Source organism: Barbatula barbatula (assembly GCF_947034865.1).
Source record: "Barbatula barbatula genome assembly, chromosome: 21".
Taxonomy (NCBI): Eukaryota; Metazoa; Chordata; class Actinopteri; order Cypriniformes; family Nemacheilidae; genus Barbatula; species Barbatula barbatula.
The window spans coordinates 1,079,632-1,090,987 of NC_136784.1; the positions used below are offsets into that span (position 1 = coordinate 1,079,632).

At 40.5% G+C, this 11,356-nt stretch overlaps 2 protein-coding genes across 10 annotated transcripts; both read right to left on the minus strand.

Annotated features, from left to right (window-relative positions):
• Positions 1 to 212: 212 nt before the first annotated feature.
• polr1f (RNA polymerase I subunit F) lies at positions 213 to 2,447 on the minus strand. The gene is made up of 4 exons (XM_079484109.1): positions 2,048 to 2,447; positions 1,390 to 1,531; positions 1,104 to 1,312; positions 213 to 1,001 (listed from the first exon to the last, which is right to left on the minus strand). Exons 1-4 carry the CDS (start codon positions 2,320 to 2,322, stop codon positions 290 to 292), a joined length of 1,338 nt encoding a protein of 445 aa, XP_079340235.1. The 5' UTR covers positions 2,323 to 2,447; the 3' UTR covers positions 213 to 289.
• A 625-nt stretch (positions 2,448 to 3,072) lies between these two features.
• Positions 3,073 to 8,763, minus strand: tmem196 (transmembrane protein 196). 9 transcript variants are annotated; one of them, XM_079484112.1, is made up of 5 exons: positions 8,387 to 8,762; positions 7,816 to 7,872; positions 6,494 to 6,610; positions 5,475 to 5,729; positions 3,073 to 3,620 (listed from the first exon to the last, which is right to left on the minus strand). In XM_079484112.1, the coding sequence occupies exons 1-5, from the start codon at positions 8,474 to 8,476 to the stop codon at positions 3,552 to 3,554; spliced, it is 588 nt and encodes a 195-aa protein (XP_079340238.1). In that variant the 5' UTR covers positions 8,477 to 8,762; the 3' UTR covers positions 3,073 to 3,551. The 9 variants fall into 9 exon arrangements, with proteins under 9 accessions (XP_079340238.1, XP_079340236.1, XP_079340237.1 ...); XM_079484110.1 differs by having other exon boundaries at positions 5,460 to 5,729; positions 8,330 to 8,762; XM_079484111.1 differs by having other exon boundaries at positions 5,460 to 5,729; positions 8,387 to 8,760.
• Between the last annotated feature and the right edge of the window lie 2,593 nt (positions 8,764 to 11,356).

Below are 11,356 nucleotides of genomic sequence, written 5' to 3' on the forward strand. Positions count from 1 at the left end.
TTCACATCATGATTATAGTGAACAAAATGATCATGGTTATCACGATATTGTTCAAATGTAATGGAACTGTATTTAGTATTAGCACCTATTGTTTTATTGCTCCCTGAATTCGTTGTAAGTCGCTTTGGATAAAAGCATCTGCTAAATGTCCAAAATGTACTGATACCAAGTTTTATATCTTCAGGTCAAACAAAATAAACACAAATAATCCTCTCATTTCTTGAATATAAACTTTATTATATTGTGTAAATATTCATCACATAATCTCTAAGGGATGTCAGAGACAATCTCATTCTTTACAGTCCATTTTTCTTTTTTTTAAACGAGTAGTTTCAGACTGGTCCTCTATCTCGTCTGCCGGTCTCTTTCGGCTGGTTTTATCGCTCAAATATCCACGGGAGTCACTTGCCGGCAGATCTGAAGGCAACACCTCATCAGAATCTCTTCTCTTCTCTTTCTTCTTTTTCTTTCTGTGCAGTCTGTTAGAATTAATGTCCACCTCCGTCCCGTCCACGTTAGGTTCAGGATTCTCACATGTCTGCGAGAGGCTGCTGTCGTCTACAGAATCTTCAGAGGTGGCCTGTTTCTCACGCTTATCTTTCTTCGTTTTCTTTTTGTGCAGACTGTTAGAATTGGTGTCCACCTCCGTCCCGTCCACAACTGGTTCGTGGCTGTCACACGTTCGGGACAGACTGCCGTCATCCACAGAATCTTCAGAAGTGGCCTGTTTCTCACGCTTATCTTTCTTTTTCTTTTTGTGCGGTTTACTAGAATTTAAGTCCAAGTTCGTCTCGTCCACATTCGGTTCACGGATGTCACATGTCTGCGACAAGCTGCTGTCGTCTACAGAATCTTCAGAAATGGCCTGTTTCTCACGCTTATCTTTCTTCTTTTTCTTCTTGGGTTTTGGACTGTCAATTGTATCTACCGTGTTTTCAGGTTCTGCTGGTAGGTTCACAGAGGCTTTAGGTTGTTGTGCTTGAGCTAAAAGCTCTTGCACCCTGAAATAAATCAACAAATCAATAAGACACGGAATCTCACAGCAACACCTCGGAAAGGTATTCGGAGCGAACATGATTTTGTCAGATGTCTCAAACACAAACCTGGATCTCTCCAGTCGTCCTCTGATGAGCATGACACCCGCAGAATCAGAATCCAGCTGAAAAACCTCAAACTCCACACTCTCTCCGACACGCAGCCCGCAATCCCTCCACTGCTCTGAGGTCAGCGGACTGGGCTTCACCACACATGCGTTAAAGCAGCCGTGGACCAGACAGCCCACGTGACCCACGGCAATTTTATTAATGACACCCTGCGAAAAACACAATCAAAGTCAGTCAGATCATCAAGAACAGTTTCAGAAACACGCACAGCACATGTAAAACATACCACAAGCTTTGATTCCTTCTTCGGCGTGAAGATCACAAACGATGCTTCAACGTTGAGGTGAATAAATCCTTGATCATCGTAAATGTCTCCATACGGTCCTACGATCTTGATATTGTCGTACGCAATAGGAACACCTTTCAGACTGCAACACAGATTAGACAAGATGTTAAAGCCTGACACATAACGTAAAACTAGCACTGCCTGTCTTTGTCATTTGTAAACCAACAGGCTTAGAAAAATGCGCCCCCATCGGCCCATACAAAATTATAGTAATGTATATAATATAGTTGTAATAACAGAACCACAAATTCCCAGGTCAGATTGAATCTTATTTTTAAGGATGGAAGATAAACAACTAACGTGCTGTTAAAGTCACTGTTTTAGATTCAACAGATGACATGTAAACAAAATGTTTACCATAGGTAATACCATGTTTTATAGACCTGTGCCATGGGAGTATCGTGAGAACCACGGTATCACCACGAACAAGGAGCATTACGGACTGTACGATGTTGTAATACCGTGGTATTATTTGAAGTAAATATCAGTTTATCGACACGGTCGTCATCATCACTAAGCACTTGATACATAGCCAAGTACGATGCTATATTTACCGAGGCCATACCGCGGTATCGCCTGCGTTCTGTAGTGCTCTTACCCGCGGGAGTATTTGAGCAGCTCCGAGTCGAACTCGTCCTGTATTCCGGTGCGTTTCTTGCGCAGGTAAACGGGAGGCAGCAAGACGTGCCTCCGGTGCGTGTCGAGCACGAGACACGAGTACTGCGAACTCAGCAGCTTCACCGCGTCCGCGAACGACGGAATCAGACACGGGACCGCGGGAGCGTCTCCGCCGGGAGTTTGTCGAGCGCTGGACACATTTGTGGGGTTTGTCACCGGTTTTGTCGCTCCGTCCTCTTGCGACCAGTTCGCCATGCCGTACGCGGCCGTGGAGGAACACGTGGTGCGTTTCCTCGTGAGGTTAGACGTGAGGCACACGCCGTGACGTGCGACACCCAGCGGAGCAGAGAAGAACTACACCATCACAACCGCTGAGGTTCGGTGAGATTTCAGCTTTATCGACGTTTATAAATAACGGTGTAATTTTATTAACTAACAAAAATTTTATGTATATTAACTACAGCAGGATTGGAGTAATATAACTTTTGTATATCTGCCATCACACCGTGTCTACACCGGACACAACCGGCGCGACGCGACAAAAGATATTAGAAACGCATTGAAAATCATTGTAATTAATAATAATAATGTAATATAATATATAACTATAAAGAACAAGCAGGTTGTCATATGGCGTCCGGTGTTGACGCGGTATAGTATAGCTTGTAAACACACGACGCCTTTTATTTTTTTCTAAACTTTATATAAACCAACAACCAGCACCAAAATAATTCAAAATGTTACTACAATTTAAAATATTAGTGTAAGAAATCTTTTTTTTTTTAAAGATGTAACGTTTTAATGTGGACGTGCATTAAAGTTCAAAATCAAGTAGTCATATTTTTAGTATATCCTACTTTATGTAGTAAGTACTAATATAAGTATATTTGTTTAATGTTACTCAATACTTTTAATGTTATAAATCCAGAGTTTGTGGTGGGAAATGTCTTGATTCACAACTATTCAACTCAATTGATTAAATGATTTGAAACACAAATTATATTTGACAAATTTATTTCATTTTAATATGAAGCCTCTATATAAAAATACTGTAAATGAATGAATATCTATACAGGCATTTTACAGTGTGCACTTTTTACGGTCAGGATAAATGCATTCAGTATACCATACAGTACAATATCAGGATTACAATTTCAGATTCAACATTCCCTTTATCTAGATATCGATCGAGAGAGAGAGAGAGAGAGAGAGAAAGAAACAGAGAGAGAATTTGCATGCTTATTTGTCTATTGTACTCAATAGAAATAGTCGGTTTTCTGTACGCTGGTTATCAAAAACTGATGTCTGCTGAGGTCACCAGGTGTCACCTGTCCCATCAGTACTGTCATCTCACCTGTCCGCTCTCTGAACATACACATGCACAGGATATCCTGTCACTGCTGTCAGCCTGCCTATAACAATCATTAGAACAGTCAGCTTGTCCCAGCCCATCAGATGGAGGAACTGCGCTGTTAGGAGTGTGTTCACGGTGATGCGCTCCGTCCGTTGAAGGAGATTTGTGAGATGGCGTTACTGGTGTTATCCAAAACCTCCTGAAAACAAAGACACAATAGCAGTCAAGCGAAAACATGTACAGTTAGGTCCATATATATTTGGACACAGGCACAATTTTCATACTTCTAGCTCTGTATGCCACCAGAATAAAATTAAAATGATACAATCAAAATGAATTTGAAGTGCAGACTTTCAGCTTTAATTCAAGGGGTTGAACAAAAATATCAAATAAACATTTTAGGAACTGCAGCCATTTTTATACACAGTCCCTCCATTTTCAGGGGCTCAAATGTAATTGGACCAATTAATATAACTGTAAATAGAATGTACATTTTCAATATTTTGTTGAGAATCCTTTGCAGGCAATGACTGTCTGAATTCTAGAGCCCATGGACATCACCAAAGACTGGGTTTCTGCTTTGTGATGCTTTGCCAGGCCTTAACTGCAGCTGTCTTCAATTGTTGTTTGTTGGTGGGTCTTTCTGCCTTTAGTTTTGTCTTTAGCAAGTGAAATGCATGCTCGATCGGGTTGAGATCAGGTGATTGACTCGGCCATTGCAGAATATTCCACTTCTTGTCTTTAAAAAACTCCTGGGTTGCTTTTGCAGTGTGTTTTGGATCAATGTCCATCTGTACCGTGAAGCGCCGTCCAATCAACTTTGCTGCATTCGGCTTAATCTGGGCAGACAGTATATTCCTATACACTTCAGAATCCATCCGGCTGCTTCGGTCTTCTGTCACATCATCAATAAACACCAGTGATCCAGTGCCACTGGAAGCCATGCATGCCCATGCCATCACACTGCCTCCACCATGTTTTACAGATGAAGTAGTAGGCTTTGGATCATGAGCTGTCCCAAGCCTTCTCCATACTTTTTTCTTCCCATCATTTTGGTACAGGTTGATCTTAGTTTCATCCGTCCAAAGAATGCTTTTCCAGAACTGGTCAGGCTTTTTTAGGTGTTTTTTGGCAAAGTCTAATCTGGCCTTTCTATTCTTGATGCTTATTAATGGTTTGCACCTTGTGGTGAACCCTCTGTATTTGCTCTCGTGGGGTCTTCTCTTGATTGTAGACTTTGACAATGACACTCCTACCTCCTGGAGGGTCTCCTTCACGTGGCTGGAAGTTGCGAATGGGTTTTTCTTTACCAAGTAGAGAATCCTGCGATCATCAACCACTGTTGTCTTCCGTGGACGTCCAAGCCTTTTTATGTTGCTGAGCTCACCAGTGCATTCTTTTTTTCTCAGAATGTACCAAACAGTTGATTTGGCCACTCCTAATGTTCCGGCTATCTCTCTGATGGATTTGTTTAGTTTTTTAAGCCTAATGATGGCCTGTTTGACCTGCATGTTGAGCTCCTTTGAACGCATGATGAAGGTTCACAGCAATAGATTCAAAATGCAAATACCACACTTAGAATCAACTTCATACCTTTTACCTGCTTAATTGATGAAGAAATAACGAAGGAATAGCCCACAGCTGTGCATAAAACAGCTTTTGATTAAATTGTCCAATTACTTTTGGTCCCTTGAAAAAGGGGGGTAGCTACTCTCAATAGCTGTAATTCCTAAACCCTTCTTCCAGTTTGGATGTAAATACGCTCAAATTAAACCTGAGAGTGTGCACTTTCAGCCCATATCCATTATATCACTATAGCTTGAATAAGTTTAGGTAAAAACCTAACAAAAATAAAAGCTGTGCCTGTGTCCAAATATATATGGACCTAACTGTATGTTACCATGTGGACCATATCATAAGTTACTGAATCAGTAATGTTTTAGTATCCTAAAAAATAAATAGCCATAAAGCCATTTAGTTCAAGTTAAGCGATAGTCTGTGAGATAGTTTTTATTAATATGGTTCCGAAGACACATACCGGCTCCAGGCGTACCTTCTCTGCCATTTCGTGCGAGTGATGCAGTGAATGTTCTCTCTCCAGGAACATGCGCTGCTGCTCGCTGCTGGCCAGCCTGCAGGTCAGCCAGGTGGACAGCGTGCAGCTGCTGATCCCGAGACACGCCATTGACATGACGGCCAGATGGAGAGAGCGCATGGCGTCCGGCCGCTTCACCAGCGCACGGACAAACTGAAAGTTCAGGATTCCCCCGATTAATCCACAGATACAGCAGGAAGAAAATGCGATCATCTGAAAAGACAGAGAGGTATGTTTTTGGTGTATGCCTAGGAAAGAAAAATAACAAATAGGGCCTCTGTAATACAGCAGGAGACAGCAACGAGATTACGCAATTAGAGAAATTAAACCTTAGAAAGAGACATTAGTAATCTCACGCGTGACTCTCATGCCAGTTTCAGGAGACATCTCAATGACTCATGATCTGCCATTATCACATATCAATTTAAACATCTCTCTATTCACTTTAAGTTCTCAGTTGATTTTTGAAGTCTCAGATGTTTCTCCTAAAATTGCTGACAGCAGAAACAAATGAGCGTGTGATTGTTGCAAGCCACGAAGAGTCCGGATGTATAAAATGAATGTAGATTGTGCACTTAATGTGATGAGAAATGTTTGAGTTCATATTGAGATCTTCAATAATATTCCCTTTGATTGCAGACTTGACAAATCTGAGCTCAGACATTGTCGACATCTCTTCTCAAACTCATTTCTGACTCTAGTTTTCAGGAGAAATATCTGAGACGCAGATGAGACTTCAGCAAAAGTTAACATGTGCTCTCCATTTAATCTCATTGATGTCTAGAAGAAATGATTGAGATATAAAGAGATCATTTTCTTAAGAGATATCAGATTAAATCAATCCCTGTGCTTGGTTGCCAGGGCATTGCTGTACAGTTGCTATGCAGTTGCTAAGGTGCTTCTAAAAGGTCAAAAAATATTCAGCGAGAAGCGCACAGCACAGCAGGATTACTGTATACAGGGTAGGATGACGAGACCTTTGTGTTCTTGGAGAATGGATTGTGCTGCTCTGTGATTTTGTAATCGGTCACGCCAGCCAGACAGTGACATGATCCGCCGAATAAAATCTGCCCCCTCAACACTCCAGGACAGACCTAACCTCAAATTACAGTAGAGACAACATTAAAGAGATAGTTTACCTCGAAATGAGAATTATTTCATGATTTCCTCGCCTTTATCTCATTTCAAACCTGTATGACTTTCTTTCTTATTTACTCACTGTAAATGTAAATGTTTCTTCCGCAGAACACAAAAGAAGATATTTTGAGGAATGTTGGTAACCAAATAACACTAAACTCAATTCGCTTCTGTTGTATGAACACAAAACCACGGAGACATTTCTCAAAGTATCTTCCCACAGGTTGAATAAATGATGTAGTATTTTGTAATTTTGGATGGAGTGTCCCTTTAACGTTTTAAACTGTAGCACACACCTCCAATAGTGGCATTGCATACTATTTTATATACTGTTCTATGCTGCACACTATGCGCTATGCATCACACTAGGAATCCTATTCGTAACACAGCCGACATCACATCACACAAACTGAAGAGAATAGTCAAACACACTAATATACACTACACGTGAACAAGCTGCAATTTACTACATCGTTTGATTAACTACGTGAACGCTGCTGAGAATGTCCGCGGAGACTACTGAAGAGTTCAGTTTAATGTGATTTACAGACATGATGCTTAAGTGTTCAGGGGTTTCTTCACATTCATGTCGGGAACTATCAGGCTATACGCTTGTTTCCGCTATATAATAGAATATGGAAATATGACAGACGAGGGGAGGGTGGAGTGAACGGTAAATGCTTGTAAACAAGAACGTGAACAGGAAGTGTGGAAACAGGGACTGATATGAAATGAGACAAGGCGAAATGGCAGAGAATGGAACAGGAGACTGCTGAATGCTCTCAGACTAAAGTTTCACTTCAGTATTGATTTGTTATTAACCGCCTCCACTGGGCCGTCTCTCTCCACTCCACGCTGGTTAATTCAATCTCCACTCATCTCACAAGTGATGTATCCCGAGATATTTACAAATACATACTCTCAGGCACATGATGTTGACGTGTACATCACGAGATCGCATGCCAAAACAAACCGTTTCTGTTCCAAATCCAATTACAATGGAAACTGAGCTTTTACAGTCTAAAATAAGAATGATATACGGCCGTTGTTGTGAAGGTTTGCTGACAGGTTGTGTATGTATATGAGGGGTGACAGTGTGTGTTGTGCTGGTGGTAGTACAGTAGAGATCTGTGTTTGTGTACAGTATGGTGTGTTTACTCACAATCAGTCCTGTTCTCTTCCGTGCACACAGCATGCCACACAAACCACAGATAAGAAACTATAAGAGTAGAAAATATGAGAGGTGATCAGTCATATTTCATAGTAACATTATTACTTCACCTTATAAACATTTACAGAGAACCCTTGAAAAAACAACAATCTATAGATGAGAGGTGATATGAATATGGAATTTTCTCACATAATTTAATCTAAAAACCTACATTCATAAATCACTTTGAAAGAAGCCAATAAGCCTTTCATGATATTTTGTAGTGTTTATCCGTAAGAGATGTATAGATTCAGTCCATAATGTAAAGCCATACAAAGTTATGAACGATAAGGAGCCATACAGCTCTATGTCGGATTATTGTTTGCGTGTTTGAATGAAAAAAAAATACATTGCTAAAACACTTGTCTGAGAGTTTTGCGTTGCTTTGATGTCATTAAGAGTTGTTGAATTATTTATGCCGGAAAAAAGACTAAAAAGTCAGACGTACACACACTCCGCTCCATACCGGAGATGCGTCGCCCTGTTGGGGTTTGTGCTCCGCTTTAACCCGGCAGATACCCACCGCGCCCAGGACGATGCTGGACACCCCGAGTCCTATCTCCAGAACCGACAGAAACAACAAACTCCAGATGATCTTCCGACGGTTGCACATCTTCGCTCGGGCATCCTTCCTGACAGGTGCGCAAAAATATACGAAGCCTCTGTTCAACGCGTCACTCCATGTTTTTCGAGATAAACCAAAGCAGATTTAGATCATCAACAGTGGAGATGAACATAAGAGCCTTAAACTAGTTTCCCCAGGACTTGTCTCCACACGCGAGGACAATGCGCATCTTCTGGACGGCTGCGCATCGGTGCGCAAAAGCGCTCTCCATCGTGCGTAAACGGCGCCGGTTTAACTTTACCTCCTCCTCACGCTGTTTACCATGCTTCTCCTCCTGACCCATGTGATTTACCCTCAGTTTAGTGTAAAAGCTCCTCCCCCAGTCAGCCTGGAGTTTCTCCTGTAGGACTGCAGTAGATCATAAAAATAATTGTATTATATACGGGTTATATTTAAAGAATAATTAAACGTTTAATCAGTGATGGCCAAAACGTTCAAGATCAGGTTTGGCAGGCAGTTCTGGCAGGAGATGTTGTGAAACGCAAAATACACTGAGAGATGCGTACGCGCACACATGCATACGTGTGAGCAACGGTGCGTAAAACGCTGATCTGAAAATCACTCGGGTCACTTTATCGCATCTCACTAGTAATTTAAGACCTGTGCTGTGCTATCACTAGAAAATTGTCACGTAATGATGCCGACACACTTATTATTGGAGTGATTGAAGGTATTGAATCAAATCAGTAATTAATAACTTTAAAACAATAAGAATACACTGTTTTAATTTAGTTAATTGAATGTTTGAGTCTGAGCAGTGATCAAAACATTTCCCAGACAATTATTAAAGGAAAATCATTTAAACAAATAAATACATATTTTTATAAAATAATTTAATTAGTGGTCCAATTGTTTATCCGTCTTGGCTTCTTACAATAATTCACAGTTAGGTCATATATAAAGAACTTATAAAATGAACTCTTGAAAAGAAACCCACACACAGAACAAATCCCTTGGTCTTTCTGTATTTTGGGGTGTATAAGTCATCAGTCTCTGCAAAGGTGGGTGAGGATGATGTTTCTGCTGCAAAATCACAGACAGTTCATTCAAAACCCAACACAGAAACTTTCTGATGAATGTTTGTACTGTGACAACAGCATCCATAAAACAAACAGTACAGTCAGTTACTGTTCCACTGCAGTGGAGAAAAGCTCAAGATTTGTGTAATTCAATACACACAGAACTACAGAATATCAGTGAATATCAGCATTCGTCATCTGTGTGTGTGTGTGTGGTAGTAATACGTCTGCTAATCTGACTACAGGAACTTGCCGTCTGTAATCTCAGCATTGATTGGATATGAGACACCCCCAGCGCCGAGTCATCACTATCACGCTTCTTTCATGTTTCTCTATCTCTCTCAGTTTTTTCCGGGTTTGTGAGAAAGTGCTGAATTGATTGTCAGATTGAGAATCCAGTTGTGACCAGCACTGTATCTGGAAATAGAAAGGTGGGTGATATTTTAAGGACCTGGAGCCATGTGTAAAGAAAGACGGAAGGAACAAGATGTATTGTTTGCTCTTGGGGTACTGCTGTAATATCAGGAGAAAGGGAACACAATTATGAAAGAGTGTTCACTCGACATCCAGGATGTTGAGACGATAGATCAGTTGTCACTTTCTGTTAGTCAAGGTCTAATGTGTCTAATGCCTTCAAGACTTCTGAGGAGTGTCTACTTTGAACATAGTTGGGAAATATAATATTTACATTCATGCATTTGGCAGATGCTTTTATCCAAAGTGACTTGCAGTGTAAGGTATACATTTTTATCTGTGTGTTAAACTCATGACCTTGGCTTGGCGCTGCTAATGCAAAGCTCTACCTGTTGAGCCACAGAATGTGATGTGTACAAGAAGTGTAGTCCGAATAAAACAATTTATTTTTAAATTCTTGACAAAGACGTGAAGCTATACTGATTTCTCTTTAATTCCAACTTTATATCTCCATCTTCTGTAAATGCTTTTCATTGGCTAACACTTTAAAGATATTAAAGGAACAAAATGACAACACTAAAATTACTTTCGCAGGTTTTTGATTGACAATAATGTTTCCTAGCAACCCAACTGCGGATGATAAAAGATAAAGGATGCTAGCGTTTATTCTGCAGGCGCGGTTTTCAACAGAGATGAATATTTACTCACCTGTCTTTGGAATACGCCTTTTTCCCTACCACAGTTCACAACTATAAATTTACAGCAACAATCATGAGTATTTAAAGTAATGAGGAAATTTATGATTAAAACAGAGAGGGCGATAGAGAGTGGATGCCAGAATGGATCTCTCCTATGTTTTGTGTAAGGATCTTAGCAAAGTTTCTGCACAAGTATTGAAGATGAAGGTCTGACCTGTAGCATTTAACATCAAGATTCTGACTATATTCTCATTCTTTCACTGAAAATAATGGAAACATACCGTCATCAATTTTATTAGAATTTGTAAATGTATCTTATTTTATTGAATCTTTTAGTTCTTCTTGTAAATACCATTCATCCGGATAAGAAAGTGTGAGAGAATTCCCTTTAAAGTCTTCCGATCGGAGGTGTGTTTGTATTTGTCGTTTCTGCCCTGTTGTTGCTCCGGTGTCTCCTGCTGCTTCTATGCACCGTATTAAGTTCCATTAGCATCACTGCAGCAGGACAGATGAGATGCTTTACACGCACTCTCGTCCTGCAACATCTATTTATAACCCCCCGCAGTCTGTTTGGGTCTCTTCGTCTTTTTGTGAGGTGGAAGCTTCTCGTACTGGAATGATTCAATGTGTTATGATCCTCTTTTAAAATCCCAGGGAGTGTGTTTACTGTTTTCTGAACGGCTTTCTAAACCAAATACAACCTCATAAGTGACTGATTTGTAATCTTTTATGTCGAA